The sequence below is a fragment of the Neolamprologus brichardi genome, chromosome 16 (genome assembly GCF_056152115.1).
Source record: "Neolamprologus brichardi isolate AB-2024 chromosome 16, ASM5615211v1, whole genome shotgun sequence".
Classification (NCBI taxonomy): Eukaryota; Metazoa; Chordata; class Actinopteri; order Cichliformes; family Cichlidae; genus Neolamprologus; species Neolamprologus brichardi.
Window position 1 is genome coordinate 29525908 of NC_142119.1, and position 23343 is coordinate 29549250.

Below are 23343 nucleotides of genomic sequence, written 5' to 3' on the forward strand. Positions count from 1 at the left end.
AAGCACAAGGCATTGAAAGCCAAAGATTTGAGTTTTGAGTTAAATCCAGAACCAAAATATGCTAATAATTGCACTTGGAGACACTTAAGTGGAGGCCTAACTATTAGCCTAAAAATCCATCATCAGTATTATAGGAATCATGAGATTAAAACACACTGTTAGATGGTATCTGCTGTCTGCACAGGAGCAGGTGTGTCACGTAAACACAGAGATGCTCTGCACGGCTCAACCTTTCACCTGTACAGCACACCTGCAGACAGGAGGCCGGCTTCTAACAATAAAACAATAACTGTAATAATAAGATTCAGCAGAAGTACCACGCAGGACTGCCGCGACGCAGTGTGACGCAGATACACGGAACGGAGCGAGCAAGACAACAAACTAAATGGGGCCTAAGAGAACGCCGACCGCTGAGGAAATTGAGGACATCAAAAAGTCACTGGGCTTTTTAACTGAAGAAACATCAGCTATCAAGCTACAGCAGAAATATATCCTGGACATTGTCGAGGAGATAAAGTCGCTTCGCAATCAGAATGCAGAGAAGGAGAAACAGATTGTCTATCTGGAAAGCAGGGTCACGGACCTGGAGCAATACACCAGAATGAACGATGTGATCATCACAGGGCTACACATAAAACCCCGGTCATATGCTCGGGCTGTGACTGCTGACAGCAAAGAGGACCATGGAGAACTGGATGTTAGCTCTGCAGAGCAACAGGTAGCTGGTTTCTTGCAGTCAAAAGGGATCGACCTGGACTGTAATAACATCGAGGCATGCCACCCTTTGCCCAGGAGAAACGCTAGTGATAAACCAGCTGTCATCATAAGATTTGTAAACAGGAAACACAAGAATGCACTGCTGAAGCAGGGGAGAAAACTAAAGGGATCGAACGTCTACATGAATGACCATCTAACTAAATACAATGCTGACATGGCTAAGAAAGCACGACACCTAAAGAAACTGGGTAAAAATCAAAATACATGGACTGCAAAAGGTAAAATATTTATTAAACTCAACGGTACACCAGAGGAAGCCAAAGTGTTGGTCATCTAACGCATCCAGGATCTGGAAAAATATTAACATGACTACAAATGCAAGGAACTGAACAAACAATCAACATTCATCAAAGCAGGTAACAGAAAATAACAACGGAAGCTAAAGCACAACATATTAAATCATGGAACAATCAACTAATTTAACATCTGGGAATTATACACTGCTATCACAGAGGATTGCTAATCATGAGAATCTGGAGTTAAAATCACCACAAAACACGGAATACAATACACACTTCACAGAGCAGGACATTGATCCAGAATTGAACTTTTTTAACATCAGAAACACCAGCTACTATTATACTGAAGAACAATTCAATAAAACTGTCAAGGCTGACTGCAAAATGTCCATAATCCACTTTAATAGTAGAAGTTTATATGCCAATTTTCACAAAATAAGAGAATATTTAAGCAAATTTGCTCATCGATTCAGTGTGATTGCAGTATCTGAGACGTGGATTAATATGGAGAAAGGAGTGGACTTTGAAATAGACGGATATGAATTAAATGTTATGAACAGAAAGCATAAGAATGGTGGGGGTGTGGCTTTGTTTGTGGACAAAAATTTAAAATACAGGGTGGTGGAAAAAATGACGGTGGTGGTGGATAACATATTAGAGTGTGTAACAATAGAAATTAGTATGGAAAAAAAGAAAAATGTCATTGTAAGTTGTATATATAGAACACCAGGTTCTAATATTGAAATATTTAAGGAGTGGGTAGATAAAACATTTATTAGGACAAATCAAAAAGTTATGTTCATTTGTGGGGATTTTAACATAGACCTATTAAATCCAAACAAACATAGTATGACAGATGAGTTTATTAATACAATGTATAGCATGGGACTCTGTCCAGTGATTACTAAACCCAGCAGGATTACAGCACAGTCGGCAACCTTAATAGACAATATATTTACTAATGAAATAGAAAACAGATCTATAAGTGGTCTCCTAATTAATGACATCAGTGATCATCTACCTGTTTTTGTAGTGTATAACAGCAATTACAGGAAGGCCAAACAGGAAAATACAACAAAATACAAACGAGTGAGAACAGAGGAGTCCATAAATGCATTTAAAAGTGATTTACTTAAGCAAAAATGGGAGATGCTGTATAAGGAAAAAAATATTGATAAAGCTTATGAGATTTTTTTACGAAAATTTAAACTGTTATATGATAGCTGTTGCCCAGTAAAGAAATATAGTAAAAAACAAAAATATGCAGCGTGCCCATGGATCACAAAAGGATTACAAAATGCATGTAAAAAGAAAAATACCTTATATAGGGAATTGATAACAAACAGAAGTACAGAAGCTGAAAATAAATACAAGAAATATAAAAAATAAATTAACTAGTATTTTGAGGTCATGTAAAAAGGAATATTATGAGAAATTATTAAATATGAATAAAAATAATATTAAAGGGATTTGGAAAACATTAAATACCATCATTAAAAATGGTTCTAGGCAGTCAAATTATCCTTCATATTTCGTTAATAATGATAGAAATATTAGTAACATGAGTGATGTGGTTAGTGAGTTCAATAAATTCTTTGTAAGTGTTGGGCCAGATTTGGCTGATACAATTCCTGATGTAACAGATTCTGCAGAGAAAGAAACTAAACTCATTGACTGTAATCCTCATTCAATGTTTTTAACGGTGGTAGAAGAAAAGGAAATCATTGATATTGTTGGGAAATCACAAACAAAAAATTCTACAGACTCTGATGACATTGACATGGAAATCGTTAAGAAAGTGATTAATGGCATCTCCAAACCCTTAACACACATTTGCAATTTGTCTCTACAAACTGGTGCATTCCCAACACAAATGAAAACAGCTAAAGTAATACCACTGTTTAAAAATGGAGATAGACACCAATTCACAAATTACAGGCCTGTTTCTCTATTTTCACAATTTTTAAAAATACTGGAAAAAGTTTTCATTAATAGACTTGACAAATTTATAGATAAACACAAAATAATAATGGACAGCCAGTATGGTTTCAGACCAAACAAATCAACATCTATGGCATTAATGGAACTAATTGAAAATATCACCAACAATATAGATCAAAGACAATGCACAGTTAGTGTTTTCATTGACCTAAAAAAAAGCTTTTGACACAATTAATCATGAAATATTACTTGATAAACTGGAGTACTATGGTATTAGAGGAGTGGTGCTAGAGTGGGTCAGGAGTTATTTGAGAGACAGGCAACAATTTGTGAAGATTGGTGAATATCAATCAGAGTGCCTGGACATTGTTTGCGGAGTTCCACAGGGGTCAGTATTGGGACCAAAGCTGTTTATCCTCTATATCAATGATATATGTAAAACATCTGATATATTGCAGTTTATTTTATTTGCAGATGATACAAATATTTTTTGTGCTGGAGAGAATTCACAGCAGCTTTTGGAAATTGTCACACAAGAAATGATTAAACTGAAAACATGGTTTGACAGAAACAAGTTATCACTAAATTTGAAAAAAACTACATTCATGTTATTTGGAAATTGTAGAAAAGATGCCGGAGCAAAATTGTTAATAAACAATGTTGAAGTAGAGCAAGTTTCTGAAACAAAATTTCTGGGTGTGATAATAGATAACAAAATCTGCTGGAAACCTCACATAAAGCATATACAAGCTAAACTGTCAAGAAGCATCTCTGTACTGAGTAAAGTTAAACATTTTTTGCCTTCCAAATCACTCCGGGTACTTTACTGTTCACTTATATTGCCATATTTAGAATACTGTGTGGAAATCTGGGGAAATACATACAAAACTTCACTTCAACCACTATGTAAAACTCAGAAAAAAGCAATCAGGATTATTACTAAAGCAGGATTTAGAGACCACACTAACATCATGTTCTTGAAATTAAAAATTCTGAAGTTTATGGATCTTATAAAATATAAAACTGCAAAAATTATGTACAAAGCCAGATACAATATGTTACCAGGAAATGTACAGAGGATGTTTTTTGACAGAGAAGGGGACTATGAATTGAGGGGAAAATTAAATCTGAAGACTCTTAAAGCACGGACACAGGTTAAAACCTTTTGTGTTACTATTTATGGGGTAAAACTGTGGAACAAATTGTATCTAAATTATATCTATCACTGTAGCTATGTTTATACATGTTCTCCTTGTTTATTGTGTGGGGTAAGTGATGATGGGAATTAGGTGAATAGTGGGATTCAATAGAATGTTGAGCATGGGGTAGGGATTAATAAGTATGTTATACTTCTTCCTACTCCATTTCAGACCTAATAATTGTCATTTCATGTAATTTAGACTCTGTTTTATTTTATTTATTTTCTTTTTTTGTCTTATCTGAGCACATACGTGTGTGTATTTACATATATATTCATATTTGTAAATGCAAGTATGTGTACTTGTGTATATATTGTTTTTTTTCTGTATATGTCTGAAATAAATAAAGATACGATACAAAAAAAAAAAAGAAAGAAAAAAGATACACTTACTTAGCATGTTTTGGTTCATGCAACTGGTCTGTTGGGTTATTGTCTGCCCACAAACACTTACCTTGTGCTTTTGGAAATCAGTTTTTTCCTATTTCTGTTGTTTGTCCTATTTCCATTTTTGTTTTTCCTATTGCCGTTGTGTTTTGTTTGCTTTTGCAGCGTTTTTCTTATTGCTGGTGTTTTCTTAAGTTGCAGTCCATTTGGCCTCTCAGGGCCACCATAGTTTGGGGACCTTTTGTGAGCTATGGAGAAGTTGTGGCTCTAACCGAAGTTCAGAGTTTGTTTGTTTTTTTCTTTCTATTTGGGGGGTGGGGGAGTGCATTCGTTTTGAATTTTTTTTTTTTTTTTTTGGTTGTTTGCTTGTTTTTTTTAAATAAAATGTTCTTAAACAAAGTGAGGTAGATTGTTGCTGTTAACTGTACACAATGGATTTGAAATGGAACTTTCCTTGTAGGATATGTTTTAAATAGTTTGGAATAAGTCCACAGAGTAGTTTGGTATAGCCTGGCACTTCATTGTGAACACAATAGAGTGGACATTAATGTTATAAAGTCTCATTGTCTCTGTCAGTTGTGCTGATGTGGTCTCGTTCCAACTCTATGCTCGTGATGAGTACAGATGGACATAGCTTGTTCTCTCCAGACAGGGGGAATCATAGCTCACAGTTAGGCCCCCAATACACTACAGTCACACCTCATTGACCATTATTACAGCAAAGGAAACCAAATCATTGTGAGGGGTGGGGGCAAGGGGTGGCAGTAGAGGATCTTTTCTGAACAGTTTCCCCCTTTCATCATTCTGTGTTATCCCTAGTTTAGCTCTGTTTGGGAATAAAAGGTAAGTGAAGTTATTAGCAATATTTTTTTCTCATTTTCTATTCAAGCAGTGTTAGTAGTAACAACATAAGTAGAGCAGCAGTTGTAAATAATTTAGTAGCTCAGGTTACTTTTAAAAAAGAATTTGATGTACATGATATTTCCATATAATAAGCTAAAAAAATACCCCCCCCACACACACACACACAAAAGAAAAAAAAGAAAGGAAAAGCAAAACCAAACAAACAAACAAACAAACAAAATATTTCAGGAAAATGTTAAGCAATTTATAAAATGCTCTTGGGATTAAATATTGTTGAATATTTGATTTAACCTTCTAAGACCCGAACTCTTTCGTGGCATGCATCTTTAAATTGTCTTTGCTATTTGGGCTGATTGGGACCTGATGAATGTGAAAACAAAGAATTACCTAATTTTTTATTTTTTTTTACCTGATTTTTGATTCTGAGAAAAAGATGAGATCCACATAAGAGGACATCCATATTAAATTTCGATAGAACAAAGGCAGTATAATGTCCTCATAAGTGGATATCAGGCCCTTGTAGAGCAAAATTTAGTATTTTGGTCTAGACCCAAAATGTGATGTCCACATATGTGGACACCAGGTCCTAGGAGGTTAAATGGCTGGTTTTAGTGTGGTGGAATATTTATTTCTGTGCTCCAATTATTAACAGTCATACACTACGTATACTGATACCTCCAGTCTACAATTTCTATGACTATGATTTTTTTTCCCCCAACAACATGAGTCCATCATTTTATAGTTGCAATACATCTGCAATATGGCATTAATTGCTTGATCCATTCCTGGAAAGGCTACAGTACACAAAAAGGCTACAGTGGTCAATATATTCTACTCTACAGCCCTCCGTCCCCCAATCTGTTTGCATGTTGCGTTGCACAAAGTCAGTAGTCAGTTGGCAGCTTCTCTATGTTGTTTGATGATTGGCTGGGAGCTAAGTGGTGGTGACGGATTGTGATGTTGATGTATTTACCTCCTCTGTGCTGACAGGAAGCTGTTCTCGTGTCCTGATTGACTGGGTCTCATCACAGCAGCCAGCATTCCTTTGTTTAACCGGGTCAGGTTGGGGAGGGTTTGCTTACTCACTCGATGAGACGTCCATGAAGATGAGAGGAAGACCTTCCTTAATCTTGGCTGACATTGGCGGCTTGGCAAGCACAGCAGTTCACTGTTTCACTTGAAATGGATAAAACTTAACTTCCTCTGGGATAAAGAGTGCTGTAGTGACATACTGAACACAGGCTGACACTGCATGCTGCTAGGATGAAAGCTACCATCTATATATATATTTTTTGCACGTTCTATGATTTAATGGAATTTGAACAGAAGACCTACTGAAAAAACTATATTTCACTTATACTAAAAGTCTTAAAAGTTTGCAGTAGACTATAGAGATTTTTTATTGTTGTTGTTGCTATTATTTTTATGAATAATGTGTTTCTTTATAAAATAGTGTCACGTTTATTATATAAAACAAAGACAAAGGGTGTAAGATCAAAATACACCAGTCAGCTGAATTTGAATATCAGAGAACAGATACACTGACATTTAATTATAAAAATCAAAGCAAAGCTGAATTAATTTATTCACTCGTTATTTTATTGGCTATTCAAAGTGTTTCCCACAAGTTGTATATGTTCAAGGACTTTTAGAGCTGTGGTAACCTTATATTACATAATAACTGACACTCATATAATTGACCCAGCTGCCAGCTGTTAGGTCAAAAATCACATCATGCAGGTTCAAAAGCATAGTTTAGTATTTTCAAGTTCTATAATTCTAATAATTTTGGGAAGCCTGCACTGGAACGAGTCGACACACAAGCGCGCGCACACACACGCCATTGCCTTGTCAGCTAACCCCCTCTAGTGCCGAGCATCCTGCACAGATGCGCTCAGTTTCCTTGTAGCCCCCGCTTCAGATGCTTTACCGCTGCATCCCAATCATTTCTCTATTCACCGTTCCCATCTTGCTGCTGCAGCGGATCGAGTTGGAGCTGGCAACCCTCGGCACACTGCCGTGCCAAAAGCAGGAGTGAAAGTCTGTCACGACTCCGTGCGCTACAGAAAGGCACCACATTGCGTTTTAATCTGTACTTGAGATTTTTTTTTTGTTAATATAAATGCATCAACCGCGAATGAAGCGCATGGGAAATCTCCAAAGTAGTTAGGTGGGAAGTGTTTCTCACCTTGTGTGACAATTTGATTTCACTTTAGATATTTTGCTGAGTTTATTCAAAACCTCTCCGTTCCGCGCCATAGCTGCCACTGCCACAAGGTAAAGAATGGACCATCTCCGGCTTTGTCACCCGGCAGCTCTCTACCATCGGGATCAAATGTAAAGACCAAGAGCAGCGGATCGGTGTTTCTGGACCTTCCAGTGACGTGTTTTTATCTGGCTACAGCTACCTCTCGGCTAAAAATATTCAGACATAGCCGGTGATAGATGTTGCAGACATGAGTTTTGGAAACCGATTTTTCTTCGTTTCACTCTTTCTTGGAACTGCCCTCACTCGTTTCTGCAACTGCAACCAAGGTAAGACACATCCACAGAGCGATGCGCTTCGCTCCTAACATTCCCGACTTTGTGTCGCGTAAATTCCAACAGTTGTATCACCTTTCAGTTCTTTCCCAATGGTTTTAAAAATGTTCACCACACTTACTGTCTTCGGACACATATTGCCGTTACACTACTGTAGGGCAGCAAATTAGCCTGATGGGACAATCGAGTTCAGCAACTAGACAGGTATCCTTAGTTCGAGCAAATCATCACTCATAAGTCCCGCAAAAAGCCATTCGTGTGAGTTAAGAATGAAAAGTTTCATAGCGATATTACCTTAAAAAAGACACCGGAAACGGCGAAAAGAAAGGTATAAAGGGGGGGAAAGAAAAAAGAAACTTAGATATCTAATATAAACTGCACATTCTACGTTTGTTTTCACGGATTACGCATTTCTATCTTTATTATTTTTCAGTTCTTCTACACAGGCAAGAGCTGTGGCATAATCCAGATTGTGACTTTAAGTTTATTATGTTGCTGTTAGAGTTCGAAGGATTTCCTGGGTTGAGCTTTTTTCTGAACCTGACAAGATTTTAAAAATGATAAAATTCCGCTGCTGAAATGACATGTCAGTCTGCTGTAATTACACATTATACATTACACGTACACATGCAAACACACCGGCACAGACACAGCGGCAGAAGGATTTAATCATTAGGTGGGAGAACGTGTGTGCGTCTGGTAGAGTGTGTGCATGTCAGTTTTTGCGCGGTGCGTGTTGCAGTAGATTTTAGAAACGTTCCGAGTCTGAGCTGTCAAAGAGTGCGTGCATATGTAAATGCACTTGGATATAGATGTAGTGTTGAATGTAAGCGCGTGTGTATGTAAGAGAAATTGCGTCAGGCAAACACACCTGCATGCATGCTTCTTTTGCTCTTGCATAAGTTTTCTGCCCACCTGTCTTTCTTTGTGATAAGTGACCACACTCACACAGATGCTTGTGTTGGAGTGTGGTCAAATGCTTGTGTGTCTGTGTGCGTGCGTTCCTCGATGGCTCCACGTGCACCTGCACACACAACTACTGCATCCGTGAGGTTTAAAATAGTCTTATTGATTGGGCACAGAATACAGCGGGATCTGCCCCCCAGGTTATATTTTATTGTTCTCTCTGTTCAATAAGAGCGATGCTACTCCCTGTTCTCCTAGACAGCTGCTACATAACAGCCTCGCTGTGTGTTTTTCTCTGCCACAGATTGAATGATTGAACTGATGTCTGCCTTCCACTGTACTTTAGTCTCTCATATTGACTGGTCTGGGACCTCGGTGGCACAATTGCAGTCGTTGTCTGCCACAGAGCGGTGCAGCTCAGCATGGGAAAACTGAAACTCTGATGACAAAGAAAAGTGTCTTGTAAGACGCCAAAGGGTTTCTCAAATAATTGCTTCTGTATTTGTCAAATTAAGACTACCTATGGTGTCTCTGTGATTTCACCTGCTTTTGGATGATAGAGTGTGGGCTATGCGTTCTTTCTGAACAGAGTATGAATCAATGTGGTAGCCACTAGCCATGGGGGGTTAGTGTAGATCGTGCTTTTGAACACCAACAAACAGAACTACAAAGATTTGTAATTTCATAGAAAAAAATGGTCAGACTTAATCTGTTAGAAAAACGATAAAAACAGCCACTTTTTGCTATGTCTTTCCTCTGTTCACAGCAACCTATCGTATTCCTTACATGAATCCAACTAGGACTGCAGAGAGTTACTAACAAATCCCTACTCACTCACTGCCAAGTAGCACTTTTTTCCCATCAATAAATCTCTGCCCATAATATTATTTTTGGTTTTTCTCCCACCGTTCCCTGCTTTGTCTGTTCATCAGAAGCAATATTTATTATACTGAACTTTTACGAATCTTATTTACTAACCACTTTCTTGAGCTCTTGTAACATTTTCCTTTAGCCGAAAATCAATTATACTAGCTAAATTAGATGACGATGTCTTTGTTCCACACTTCTGAAATTCTTCAGATTGTTTTTGGTTCTTTCCAAAACATCTCAGGCATGAAAATCAGGAAAGCAATCCTTTCTTGTAATATGAAAGGACCACATGCAAATGTCTTTTTAAGCTGGTTAAATGCATCTCACACAAACACAAAGTGCTCAGCAAAGCATGGTGTAAAACTCTTGGCTTAGACTCTAATGGTTATTCATTGCAATACTCAAAAAGATCTAGCAAAAAAAAACAAAAACAAAAACAAACTTGAAAATTATAATTCAAGTCTTTGCATTGATTTGTGGTGATGCCTGATTAAAGCTTTTGCTCTCAATGCTGCTTCCTGCGGAGCACCAATATCACCATCATCAGAATAAGGAGATATTTATCAGCAGTGTTTTGTCAAGAAAATCAATCAGCCAGCACCCAAAAAAACATAACTCTGCACCTTTAACTAACAGGCTGGTGTGTGTGTGTGTTTTTGCACATATGATAAGCAGGGGCAAGATTGTGTATTTTGATATTAGTTTCAGTATATGCAATTTTCATCAATCAGTCAAAATATAATGACCGTTAGAGAGATTTCCCAGGATTTTTCTTAATTTACACACACACACACACACACACACACATATATATATATAAATAAATATATATAATAAATATATATATATATATATATATATATATATATATATACAGGTACCATCATTGTTAAGTGGAACACAATGCTATGTATAATAAAATTTCTTTCCACAAATTTCTCCTCCCTAGACTGAAATGGCTCCAGGCTGGAGACTGTTAATTTTCCTAGGGCTTGACCTCTTCAAAAGCATTCCTGTATTCACATAATTATCATTGACTTGCATGGAATGACACATTTTTGTCCACCTGGTGAACAAGATTCATTTCATACCCCTGATGGAAATGACTCTTCAAAGTCACGAATGAGCAAGAAAAAAACACCTCAGTCCAAAATCTGTTTGAGCAGTGTTGCTTCTCAGACTGCTGTGGACATTAGGCCTTCCCTGTACAGAATGAATGAACAACTGTTTTCTGGGTTCTGCTGCAGGACCAAAGTGGGCACTTTTCTTTAAAAGTTGCAAAAGCAATCATGCTAGGTTGGACCTAATATGCATATCATATAATATAATTTTAACACAGCACAAGATTGTGTGCAGCCACATTGATGAATAGGTGTGCACAAGATGACGACCGTGAGCGCTTCTCATGCATCTTTGTCAGTGGCTTAGCTCACCAGAGAATGCAAACAGCAGTAAGATGTACACAAGATTTTATCCAACCTACTTCCTTTGTAATTTCACAGTTAGATTTAGACACTTCAATTCCCAATCAGACGAGAGATCTCTGTCAAGTGCAGCAGGTTACAGCTCTCTTACACACTGCAGCGCAAAACAGCAAAGACATACAAGACAGACTCAAACGTGTACATGGAATACATTAAAAATTATGTTTTTGTCCCTTTGTTGTTGTTTTTTTTATTCTTTCAAATGACAAAATATAATTTATCATGCTGAATTCTTAGTTTTAGTGTTAAACTGACTTGCCCATTTAACTGCAGCATGATGCACTGACCTTTATTATCATATAATTTGGGATTATTATGCTACACATCTTTAGGTTTTGGACTGATATTCTGCTTTCAACAGATCCTGGGAATGATGGGGAGTGGGCCAGGGTGTGAGTTTTATCTGTGTTCAGATAAAACTTGGTTAATCTTCTTTTCATGGCATAAAGGGTAATTAAAGATTAATTTATTCATAAAGGTCTGCTCTTTTTAAATCTTTGGTCAGTACTACCTACACTCTGATCAGAGATGCCAGTGCAGGTGTTTTGCATTAAATAACTGATGGGAATCACTTGTTATGACATTATTGCTTTACACGTGTCTATAACCACATTATGCTCAAGAGGGATCCTTCAGCATCCAACCTGCGTTGAATACTGGCACGTATTCCCTTCGCTAATCTCTCATTTAAATACACTTAGAGCTATTATCAGATCCAATCAACCACATTTCAAAGATTTGCTTTGCTGACATTTATTATGTTGTTGAATGTTTGGTCTTGTTTGTGAAAATGCACCGAAAAGTCTGCCATGCCTGTCAGGTTGCCTTTGTTTTGGATAGTTTTCTACTTCACAGCATATCATCTCGTCATGTGTTTCAAGTGCAGCACTTTGTTTACACTACTAGAGGACAATATGCAATCCTGACTGAAATCATCATCAAAATCAATTTTCTAGTGTCTGTTCATCAGTTGTTATTGTTTATGAGGCTTTGGGTTTACAAGAATGTGTTTCTATGAAGCTTGTAAAGCAAAAGGTTCTGTTAATATTTGGAATTAAGGCCTATTTTCCTTTTTGAGCTAATTTAGTCTGTAGACTATGTCACTACTTTAATAATAAGAAACGATGATGCTTTCATTATAATAGGAAACAGTGTTACTACAAAACATATGTCTCCTATCACACTTTACTTAAATATCACACTTTATTCAATACCCTAGTGTGCCAAATCAACCAAAGGATGGATGTTTGAAGACCTGCACTGTGTTTTGAATTCATATAACTCTTTTAGATTTTCACAAGACAGACACCTCTATAATCCAGAAGAGTCTAATGTAGGCCCTCTATTCTACCAAAAGTGCACTTAACCTCCTAAGACCCGAACTCTTCCACAGCATGCATTTTTAATTTCTCTTTGATATTTGGGCCCGATGAATGTAAAAACAAAGAATTACCAGATTTTTTTTTTTTTACCTTATTTTTGCTTTTAAGAAAAATAAGAGCCACATATTTGTTTAAAATTTCGATAGAACAGTAGCATTATAATGTCCTCGTAAGTGGATATCAGGCCCATGTAGAGCAAAATTGAGTATTTTGGTCTAAATAACCCAAAATGTGATGTCCACATATGTGGACGCCAAGTCCTAGGAGGTTAAAGACGCCTCCTTTTGTGTCTTTACATTCTATACTTTAAAGAGACAGTAGTGCACACAACTGCAGACCGCCTGGATCACTTTTGCCAGAACACTCACACTGCTTCCATATCTAATTTGCATAAAGTAGCACTTAAATAGACCACCTTTGGGTCTGTTGTTTGGGCTGCTGCTATTTTGGGGTATTTGTGTTGCCTGCAAAGGCTGTAGGCCAGACAAGAGATGTCATCATTCTAGTGAAGCTCCATATATTTATGAGTTGGCCAGCTCATGATCTATTTATATCTAACCAGAGGAAGTCCCAGAGGGCCTGCAGCTCCAGGCAGCATTTGTGGGTCCTTCTCAGAAAGACAACTCTATGAAGAGAGCTATAGAGGGGGAGAGAAGATGGGCTGGATTAGCACCCAAGATACATTGCTCAGTATATACAGTATATGCTAAAATATCTGCACACCATCAATTACAAGTGCACACACACTACTCAAACTACTTTCTAACTAAATTTCATAATACATGTTTTACTGTAACTCTTTAAATGAGTGAATATGTTCGAAAAAGCATCAGAGAAAAGAAGGCACTTTTTTTTTATTATGGTTTTTGAGCTTAGGTGCTATTGGCAGGTCACACCTTTAACTCCTGTACTGTCAGCTGAACACCAGAGGTGTTTCTTTTCTAAGTATCCTTTGTCTGGCTCACAAATAAAGAAGAAATTTCATGGTGCCGCACTTTTCTTATAAAGGTGGGAACACAAGGCTTGGACCAAACGGTGCAATGTTGTCAGCCGAATACATTCACACTGCCTCCTACTTTAATGTACTTCAACTGTTCTTTATATATGGTGAGGGGAGGTGTGAATCTCCTTACTGCGGTGAGCGACACAGCCAACTCTCAGTAATTAGGCTATTCTCAAGGGATTGTGCTGCTTACCTGCCCACAGTAGCCTAATGGTGTCCATTAACAGCATTGGCAGAGACACCTAGTCTCCAATCTGGCACTGACACTGACATGGCACAGACCTGGCATTGGAGGGCAGAAATAAACACACAGAGATGCTGGAACTAATCCAATACCACCCGTTAGCAGAAATATTAAACTCAGCCAGTAGTGTAGTGAAGATGGGATTTGAAGATGAAAGGCTCAGTATGGTGTCCTTTCTTTTTTTCCGGGGGGGGGGGGAATCAATAGAGTTTTATATATCATTGTACATTTTCTGCATTTACTCTTGAACTATAACGGTATAAACATCATGTGGTACTCACTTTGTTTTCATTTTTCCTAATGAAGTTTACAAGAAGAGTGATGGCCACAGAAAAAGAGGGCGCTACTTACTTAAACTCTCAACAAAAGATAGGATAAAATGTTTCATTATTTTATTGTAATGTTTTCATTACATTGCATATAAATCTCACAGCAGACAATATAATGAACTCTCAATATAAGGCCCAAAGAGATGTTAGTGCAAGCAGGGAAGGCCATCATTAAGCTGAGAAATAGATAATTAAATAAACCTATGAGAGAGCTTGCAAAAACTTTAGTCGTGCAATCTAGTACGTTCTTAAAAAGAACGAATGCACTGATCCGATCTGCAAAACCAAAAGGCCCACAAGACCACAGAAGACAGCTTTAGTGGATGATTGCAGGACTCTTCTTTGGTTAAGAAAACCCTCCACAGCATCAAACCAAGTTGAGGGGTTCTTGAGGAGTGAGGCAAAATATGTGATCAAGCCACACCTTACCAAGGGTTTACAGCAAGGTGCAAACCACTGGTTACACTCAGGAACAGGAAGGTCATACAAGATACGTGTTGCCTACACGTGTTGCCTATAGCAACTAATAAGAGTTTTTCAGTGGTCTGATAACAGTCGAGATGGGCTGTTTTAGGGTTTTGCTGCCTTTAGCCTGACACTGAGGAAGTGAACGAAGCACTTAAATGAATGTTTCTTACCCCTCACTGTAAAATTCTGACAGGGACACCCAAGTTTGTGAATGTAATACCTTGAGAAGGAAATTTACACCATAGATGTATCCACTAAAACTCTTAGATAAATTTGAATCTCAGTGACCTCAGCCTCAAGGTCAGTAGGCAGAGGTGAAGTTTTTTGAAAATCTTTTAAATCAGTGACATACAATTTTGAAATGCATACAAACGATGCAACTACTAGGAGGCTGAGGGGAACCAGTGTCCACTGCCAGTATTTTTGTTGTTTCATGTTGTGTTATTTGAATCTTTTTGCTGACAACTCTTGGACTTTTGCATTTTGAATCCAACTATGGATTTGGATTTTCTGGTGACTAATCAGAGATTCTACTCTCTTTATGGATGAGGAAACATGTGAGCCAATTTGCAGAAGGCTCTGCAGATATTCTGGTCATCACAAAGATTTTTTCCTTCTGTTTTAAATCTATTCTACTACTTACACAAATTCACTGTATTTGTTGCCTTTTTTTTGTATTTGTCAACTCTGTCAGTGCTAAAAAAATATTGTCCTGAATGATTTGGGTCTTGGATGCTGTGAAACGTGCATTTCTTGATCCAAAAGTGGTTTTTACATTATGTCAAAAGTGTATGTACCATTCCACCCCTCTGAGAATCCCAGTCAGCAGATATTTGGACAATCTCTGTCAGCCAGGCTCCATCAGAAGTGCACTGTGTGAAGACTGGGAAACAGATGCAAATGTCTCTTCTTCTTGTCTGTTTGCCCTGATATTAACAGAGGACATATCACATTTCTTTTGCCTTCACATTGTAATTCGCAAATGGTCGTAATCACAATATCACAGCACTGAAATGGCTTTCTTTGATGTACATTTGGTTGTAATAACTAGCTATTCTAGAGTAATGATGTTAATGGAGATTTATTCAGGGAATATTGTCACTGATAAAGATCTGTGTTGCTATAATGAGTCCCCCGAGGACCACTTACAGAGCTCTAAGTGGACAGTCATGACTGACTGACACTTAAAATTCAGTCTTTAACTTTAAGTCGAAATTACACTTTGGTTTGTCAGAAATCGTGTCGGTACTGATATAGCGCTATCTGAAAAAGCAACATTTAAGATCTAAGTCAATGATTTTTGAAGGAACTATTTAAAGCTGAATTTTTGCTTCTTGTGATCATTATTAACAGAGACAAGGGAACAGTTTTGAATGTGTCTGTTGAGACTAGTGGTGTTGTTGTTGATGTTTTTGTCTGTTAGCATTGATTCTCTCCTTGAATGCTAATTCTTTTCCTGTACCCACTTAATCATGCAGTGCATACTCACCTAATAGGGACACACTGTAAGAGACTGTCACACATACTGTGTGTTTGGCACTTTTGACAAGGTGACTGGATGGGCTCCATGTAATATTTATGGATTCTGAAAATGCATCAGGGTCTTTGTATAAAATCTGTTCCCTACTGTTGTCACATGTGTGGGAAAACTTTTTTAATTTGTGTTATTATGCTGCTATCTCACTGAAGGAAAATTCTGGAAGCCGCAGTTTTTTCTTTTCAGTGTAAATCACTTGTCACTGGGAGAAGTGCTTTCCCCCTGAATTATTAAATATGTTGTCCTTGAGAGCATGACAAAGTATTGACAAGGATGACAATATTTTCCCCTCTAAAATAGTATTTTTTAACACTACTTGGAAGTTTAAAGTCACCTGACAAAATTGAGTATTATGCTGTGCCATGATTTATATCATTGCATATCAAATCATAGCTTTAATTTATATGCAATAAAACATACCAGGGTCTTGACTGATGTTTGGCACAATGAAACATATACTTTACTAGCATAGGAAGGATTGATACATCACTTATAGTATCTCATGAAAAGTCTTGATAGCATATTGTGGGTGAGATTGAAGTAAAGCTATGGATAGCAGAGGAGGGAATGGCCTGTTGACAGCAATTTGACTGCAATCCATCAGACTTTAAATTGTGTTGCAAGTGGCAAAAATGTTGCTCCTACTGTACACGCAACTGTGCTCATAAATATTCATCCAAGAAACTCATTTTCGTTAATATGAAAAATGTCTAGATGAACACATTTTTGACAGATTTTTCAATTTACAGTGTGAAAGAGAACTTTTTATGTGTTCCCAGATGGCTAATGTTTGTATTTCCTCCTCTTATTCTCATTTCAGTTGTGTTGCTGGATACAACGTCTGTGCTTGGGGAGCTTGGATGGAAGACATATCCAATAAATGGGGTAAGAGGGGAACCTCTGTCACATGTTATTTCATTTATTCTTACTGTCCAGAATGTCTTGTTAAAAAAGGAATAGCTATTGTTGCATCAATGAGATCAATTATATTGCATTAAAGAGGACAAAATTGGTAGAATGATCCCTTTGTGGATTCGTTTTGTATTCAGATTACTCTGTCCTCACAGAAAATACAAAAATGAGGTGAGGTTTCTACAAAACCTCCTATTATGGTGTTCAGTTTCGTACTCCTGATTAATTCCTGTCCCGGTGTTCTGGGAATCCATCCTACCTGACAAACCATCCTACTCGTTGTTTCTGTGCATGCACACAACACGAAATTAAGTGGCAAACCTTTGTGAATATTAGCTAGAAAAATACTCTTACGGGTAAAATTAAGTGCCAAACCATCCTACCTTTGTGAATGTGACCTACAAGCACACTTTAACAGCTAAAATTTAGTGGCAAATTGTCCTACCTTTGTTAATCTGAGCTAGAAGCATATTTTCACAGCTAAAATTCAGTGGTGAACCATCCTACCTTTGTGAATATGAGCTAGAAGCATACTTTCGAGGCTACAATTAAGTGGCAAATTGTCCTACCTTTGTTAATAAGAGCTAGAAACATACTTTGATTAATTGAAATTAAGTGCCAAATCATGCTACCTTTGTGAATGTTACCTATATCCAAAATTTAACGGGTAAATTGAAGTGGCAAACCATCCTGGCTTTATAATTATGAGCTACAAGCATACTCTGATGGGCAACGTTAAGTGGCAAACCGTCATACCTACTTAAATTTGTGCTGGAATTACTCTGTGACAGCAGAAATGTGCATAAACTACCTACAGTAGGACATTTTGCCAAAGTAGGATGGTTTGTCAGAACACCGTTTCTGTCACGTTTGGGCCACATTATTCTTTAATTCACGCATGCTTTTTTTCCATGTTAAATATACATTCTTAAAATGTTAAGATCGCCATTCTTTCACGATTCATTTTGCCATCTTATTCATAGTCCAAGAATGTAGTTTTCAACTTTTTAAACTTAGGTTGCCTCTCAGCATAGAAACAAAACTGCTCTATACCCTATTTTGTGTTTTTGTCTGTCAGCTACACCAAAGGGATGTTCCAATTTTGTTCTGACAGTAAATGCTTGAAGCCCAACAGCAATTTCGTGTCCACCTGAAAATCAGAACTTTGGAAAAAGCAGCAAGTGTCAAACAATTCCTGTATATTGCCTTGATAAAATATAGATGTGCTGACAACAAACTGGAACATCTTCAGATCAAAACCTTCACACTGCATCAAAAGCTTTCTCTCACCGTGCTGACACAATACCTAAAAGACTGATTGAAAAGGTCTCCAAGCAATAAGGAATAGCAGTGGAATTGCCTGACTTCCACTACTTTGCTCATATCCCGGTCTTTCCTCCATGCCAATTAACTATAACACGACCCAATTCATGGTGGAACCTAAATACAGGAAAGAGGGAGAAGCTACACTAAAACTGTGAGGTCCATAAGTATTTGGACATTGATCTCTTTACAATGTCACAGTGTATTTAAAATAAGATAATCAATATGTGATCGAAGTGCAGACTTTCAGCTTTAATTCAAGGAGTTTAAATAAGATTAGATAAAACTGCTAAGTAATTACTACCATTTTTATATGTACCAAATAAAAAGAACATCATTTTAAACCGCAATTGTTGTTCATACATGCATTTAGTGTCTGAAGTAGAACCTGTGGACATCATCAAATGCCGCCAGGTCTTTCCTGCACCTTCAGTTGCTGCTTGTTTGTGGTCCCCTCAGTTTTTTCTGGAGTAGCTGAAAAACATGCTCTATTGGGCTGAAATAAGGTGAGAGACTTAGCCAATGTAAAATATGCCACTTCTTTGCTTTGAGAAACTCCTGGGCTTTTTTTTTTTGCAGCATGCATTATCCATTTGCTCTGCAAAGCGCTGTTTGATTAGCTGTGCAGCATTTTTCTGAATCTGAACAAAGAGTGTAGCCCTGTGTACACTTCAGAATTCATCCTGCTACTTTTATCTGCAGTCACACGATCAGTAAACACTATTGACCACGTTCCACTGGCAGCCACACTGTACCATTCCTTCCACTATATTTGACAGATGATAGATTAAGTTAATTTTGTTTTTCATTTAGTCTTATTTAGTCTGATTTTATCGGTTCTTGAGTGTAACCAGTGGTTTACACCTTGTTGCAAACCCTCTGTTTTTACAGTCAAGAAATTGTCTCTTGATTGTAGACTTTGAGAGTGAGGTCCCCACCTCCTTGAGAGTGTTTTTGACTTGACTGGATGTAGTGAAGGATTTTTTCTTTGCCATGGAAGTCCGTCATCTTGCACTTTAGTTGTCTCCTGTGGTCTTTCAGGGTTTTTTACATTGCAAAGTGCATATTCTTTCTACGACTATACCAGATTGTTAATTTTACCACTCCTTGACCTCAACATTTATATATGGGTGTATTAAAAAAAGTCTATATTTCAGAATTAAATACTGTACTTTTGTTAAATACCGCAGAATTGAATTTACAAGTCTACACTTCCATCATATCTTGACTGTCTGCACATCTTGACTGTTTGTAAAGTCATGGTGTACAGAGGCAACTGCCCGAGTCTGATGACCTTGGATCCACTTATAAGAAAGTTTCAGTAACACCAGCTAACAGTAGCAAAAGCAGCAGGACTTACCAACAGCAAAAGTTCAGGATATCCTCAACAACTCACCTCAATATCACCGTCACTGGTCAGAAGTGAGTTTTATTGACTCACCGACCCGTATCGGACTCCTTACACAGGCAGTTTTACAGCCTCCTCCAGAATAAATAGGCATGGACACATTTGGAAGCTGAGGCAAACAGTGGACTGACAGTCTGTACTTCCTACAGATGAAAGCCAGCTGGGGTGTTAGAGGAAACTTAGGAGAACATTTTTTAAATATCACAAAACATCCCATTGATATATAATTTAAAATGTTCTTCCTGATTTATTGTTATTGAAATACATTAAAATATAGCGTGTACAGAGATGTTTTATATAGAGATAATAGATGTGGAAAACTTACAGCCATCTGTGGCCATTATAGTGAAATACACAGAGTTGGCCATGGCCTTTGATTGTTAGGGCCCAATAATAACCGCTTTATGACAACATTGACATCAAATACATCCACTCTTACGAGCCTCTGTTTGCCTAGGTTGTGCACCTCTTGATTTTTGTAATCTGCCTCATTTTGCAACTACCACTGCAGCTGGGTTGAAGACACAAGTGCAAGATTGAGTTTCTGTACTAATAGGTCACTAAAATGTAAAAAAAAGAAAAAAAAAAACGACACAAAGATTTAAAGATTACACAAAAGGAGATGTTGCAATAGTTTGACTTTGTGTAAAATCCATCCATGTGTAGGATCGCACAGATTCACTTTGTGGAAAACACTTTGAAAAAGAGAAAAGTCAGCTCTGATGTGAAGGTATAATGTGAGTGTGGAAACATCTGCTGTGTCGTTCAGAGGAATAGGTATTTATGCCATAAGAGCACTCATTAGCGTCCTTAAGCTGAACAAGATGGATGGATGGATGGATGGATGGATGGATGGATGGATGGATGGATGTTCCTTCATTGTGGCTAAAACCATGTGATTTTATTACTAATGTAACTAATTGGCATTGTGATTGTAGGAGATACATTATAAATGCAGAAAATAAACCAAAAAAAAGTCCTTGCCTGAAAATATATAGTTTCTCAATAGAAATAAATAATTACATGTATTCTTTGAAAGTAATTGTGATCAAATGGTGTCACGACTTCACCCCCACCCGTCTCTTTCTGTCTCTCCCCACATGGCCCTTGGTGGCCCATATCAGGGTTATGGAGGTGATTACATCATGTAGGTTATGGTGACAGCCGCCCAGAGGGTTAGGGAGAAGGGAGGGAGGCTACTGTCTTCATGATTGAGCTGTCAGTCCTCTCCCCTCCTCACTCATCCTCTGTCCTCCGATTTACCATTAATATTTAAGGCATGAGGTGAGAGGCCTGAGGGAAGGTGTGAAGATCTGGGGAGGTAAAATAGTTTAAATCCCCCACACTACCTGGAAGCAAGCAAGAGCAAGTCAATCTCCACCATATTAGACACAGCTTGGTATCAGGCCAATACAGCAGCGCATCATGTAGCTGCCTATCAGAGTTGCACACTAGTTCTAGTTTTGGGCATAAACTGCTGTCAGTCAGTCCTGCCCAGTACATCTTAAAATAAATTCATATGGAGTTTCGGTCCTAAAATGATTCCCCAATGATGAACTTGCGAAGAATATAGCTGTGTATATGATATGAAATTGAAGAGGAAGTGGAAATATATATATATATATATATATATGTATGAATCTGTTTTTTTTATCAATAGCCTCTAAATAACTCTTGTAACAAGAGGAAGATGAGTGGCTGTGTAGAGTACACTCCAGGGGCTTGCAAGCATTTTAATGCTGTGGCAATATCATTTTTTACATTTCGCATAACGTCAAAAATTCATGCTGAATTACTTGTCGACACTTTGCATTATATCCAAAAGTGTAAAGATAACTGTTACTGGATTAAAATATTACTGGAAGAAGAAAAACTTTAAAATGTGATGCTTTTTTTTTTTTTTCTTATTTCTTAATGGATATATGAGCATCCAGTCGCAACATTTGGATGACATCCTTGCTATATGTAGCCCCAGTTATATATGGTGTACCTGAATAAGAAGAGATTTAATGTACGTTTAATTGACTCACAGCCACTTCAGCTCCAAATGAGGATAACTACCTCCCTATCTACCCAGGTGCATCTCAGCATGTAACTGACCTCACTCCGTGTCTTTGCTTCACATCTCCTGCCTCGAGCTGTCCTGTTAAATCTTTTTTGCTGGAAGGTATGCTTTTATTTCAAACATACCTTAAAAAAATGAAACCTAATTTTAATTCCATATCTTACATCTTATATATGTAAGATATGTGTTTTCCTAAAACAATCAATCTTCAAATGAAAATGATTAGCTTGGAATCAAATGCAAAATGTGCACTATAAATAGAAATGTTTACAGCACACATATACTTTTTAATACTTCTTGTTGTCATTAGCTGCAGTAGGTTTCTCAGCAGCACTGGGCTACCAAATCCTTGCTATGGACAGATTTGTGTCTGATTATCACAGTTGTCTGGGAATACTTTTAATTAAAATGAAGATTACAGGGAAAGTGTGCAACACTTCAGTTAATTAATTGTGGTTGGTTTTTTTCAGTCCCTAGCTGTCATTTCCCTACAGGGTCACATTCAAGGTGTCTACAACACTCTGGAAATCTATGAACAGATGTTTACCAACCGCAAACATGATCATACGTGTTGGTCAGGTTCAGTTTTCAGTGCCAAGGTGTCCTTTAATCATTTTATCCTTACTCTGCTTCGAAAGTTAATAGACCTGTTTCAGCTGGCCCATAATGGGAAACCATCTAAGGAGGACTGTTGTTATGTTTTTTAATGACTTGAACGTGGAAATATCCTCAGAATTAAAAACACATTCACCCTTAAAGATTTCACTCAAAGTTGTGCATACTGAGCAGAAATTGATCTACGCCATGTCTTTCAAGGACTTTGACTCTGAAATGTTTTTTTCTCCAGTTAAAGTTTGTTTGTTTGTTTGTTTGTTTGTTTGTTTGTTTGTTTGTTTGTTTGTTTGTTTGTTTTTTTGGGGGGGGGATGATTTGAAATGCTCTATATTGATAAAGAACAGGGCATCAGAAGGGGAAAATGGAAGAGACAGAAGAAGGAAAGAGGATTGATTTGGCATCTGTCCATTCTGAATATTGTAGCTGTATGCAGACACAGTGCTGAAAACTGCATAAGTCATTTCCCAGCGGTGGGGGGTGGGTGGGGGGTGACCGTGTCGGGGGGTCGTTGAAGCAGTTATTGCAGCAGCTAATTTATTAAATTACATAAAAGAGCTTTAAGGGATTAAGAATGCCTAATGTTACCTTTTGTTTTCACATGCTGACATTGTAATGCTAACTGAGAAAAGGCAGGTTTCAATACAGAGACTGATAGTTGTCCATTATGCAGGGAGAGCGTAATCCTATTTTTATCTATTGTCAGAGATCCCAAGCAGCCAATAACTCATATCTACTGGGGGCGTATAAACAGTGTTATGTAAGTGGGGAGTACAATGGCGGCACATTGGTTTACTGCTGCCGGAGCACTGCTCAGTCAAATATTAGACTGTGCAACCTCAATACCTCACAG

At 37.6% G+C, this 23343-nt stretch overlaps 1 protein-coding gene and 1 pseudogene across 1 annotated transcript in view; both read left to right on the forward strand.

The window, feature by feature from the left end:
- Nucleotides 1-385: 385 nt before the first annotated feature.
- Nucleotides 386-1081, forward strand: LOC148098288 (uncharacterized; annotated as a pseudogene).
- Nucleotides 1082-7336: 6255 nt separating this feature from the next.
- Nucleotides 7337-23343, forward strand: part of LOC102789333 (ephrin type-A receptor 6-like) — a 175485-nt gene continuing 159478 nt past the window's right edge. Inside the window, exons 1-2 of the mRNA XM_006802383.3 lie at nucleotides 7337-7941; nucleotides 16991-17055. Of these exons, the coding sequence (XP_006802446.1) occupies nucleotides 7863-7941; nucleotides 16991-17055 (144 nt within the window). The 5' untranslated portion in view covers nucleotides 7337-7862. The remainder of the gene's footprint in view (nucleotides 7942-16990; nucleotides 17056-23343) is intronic.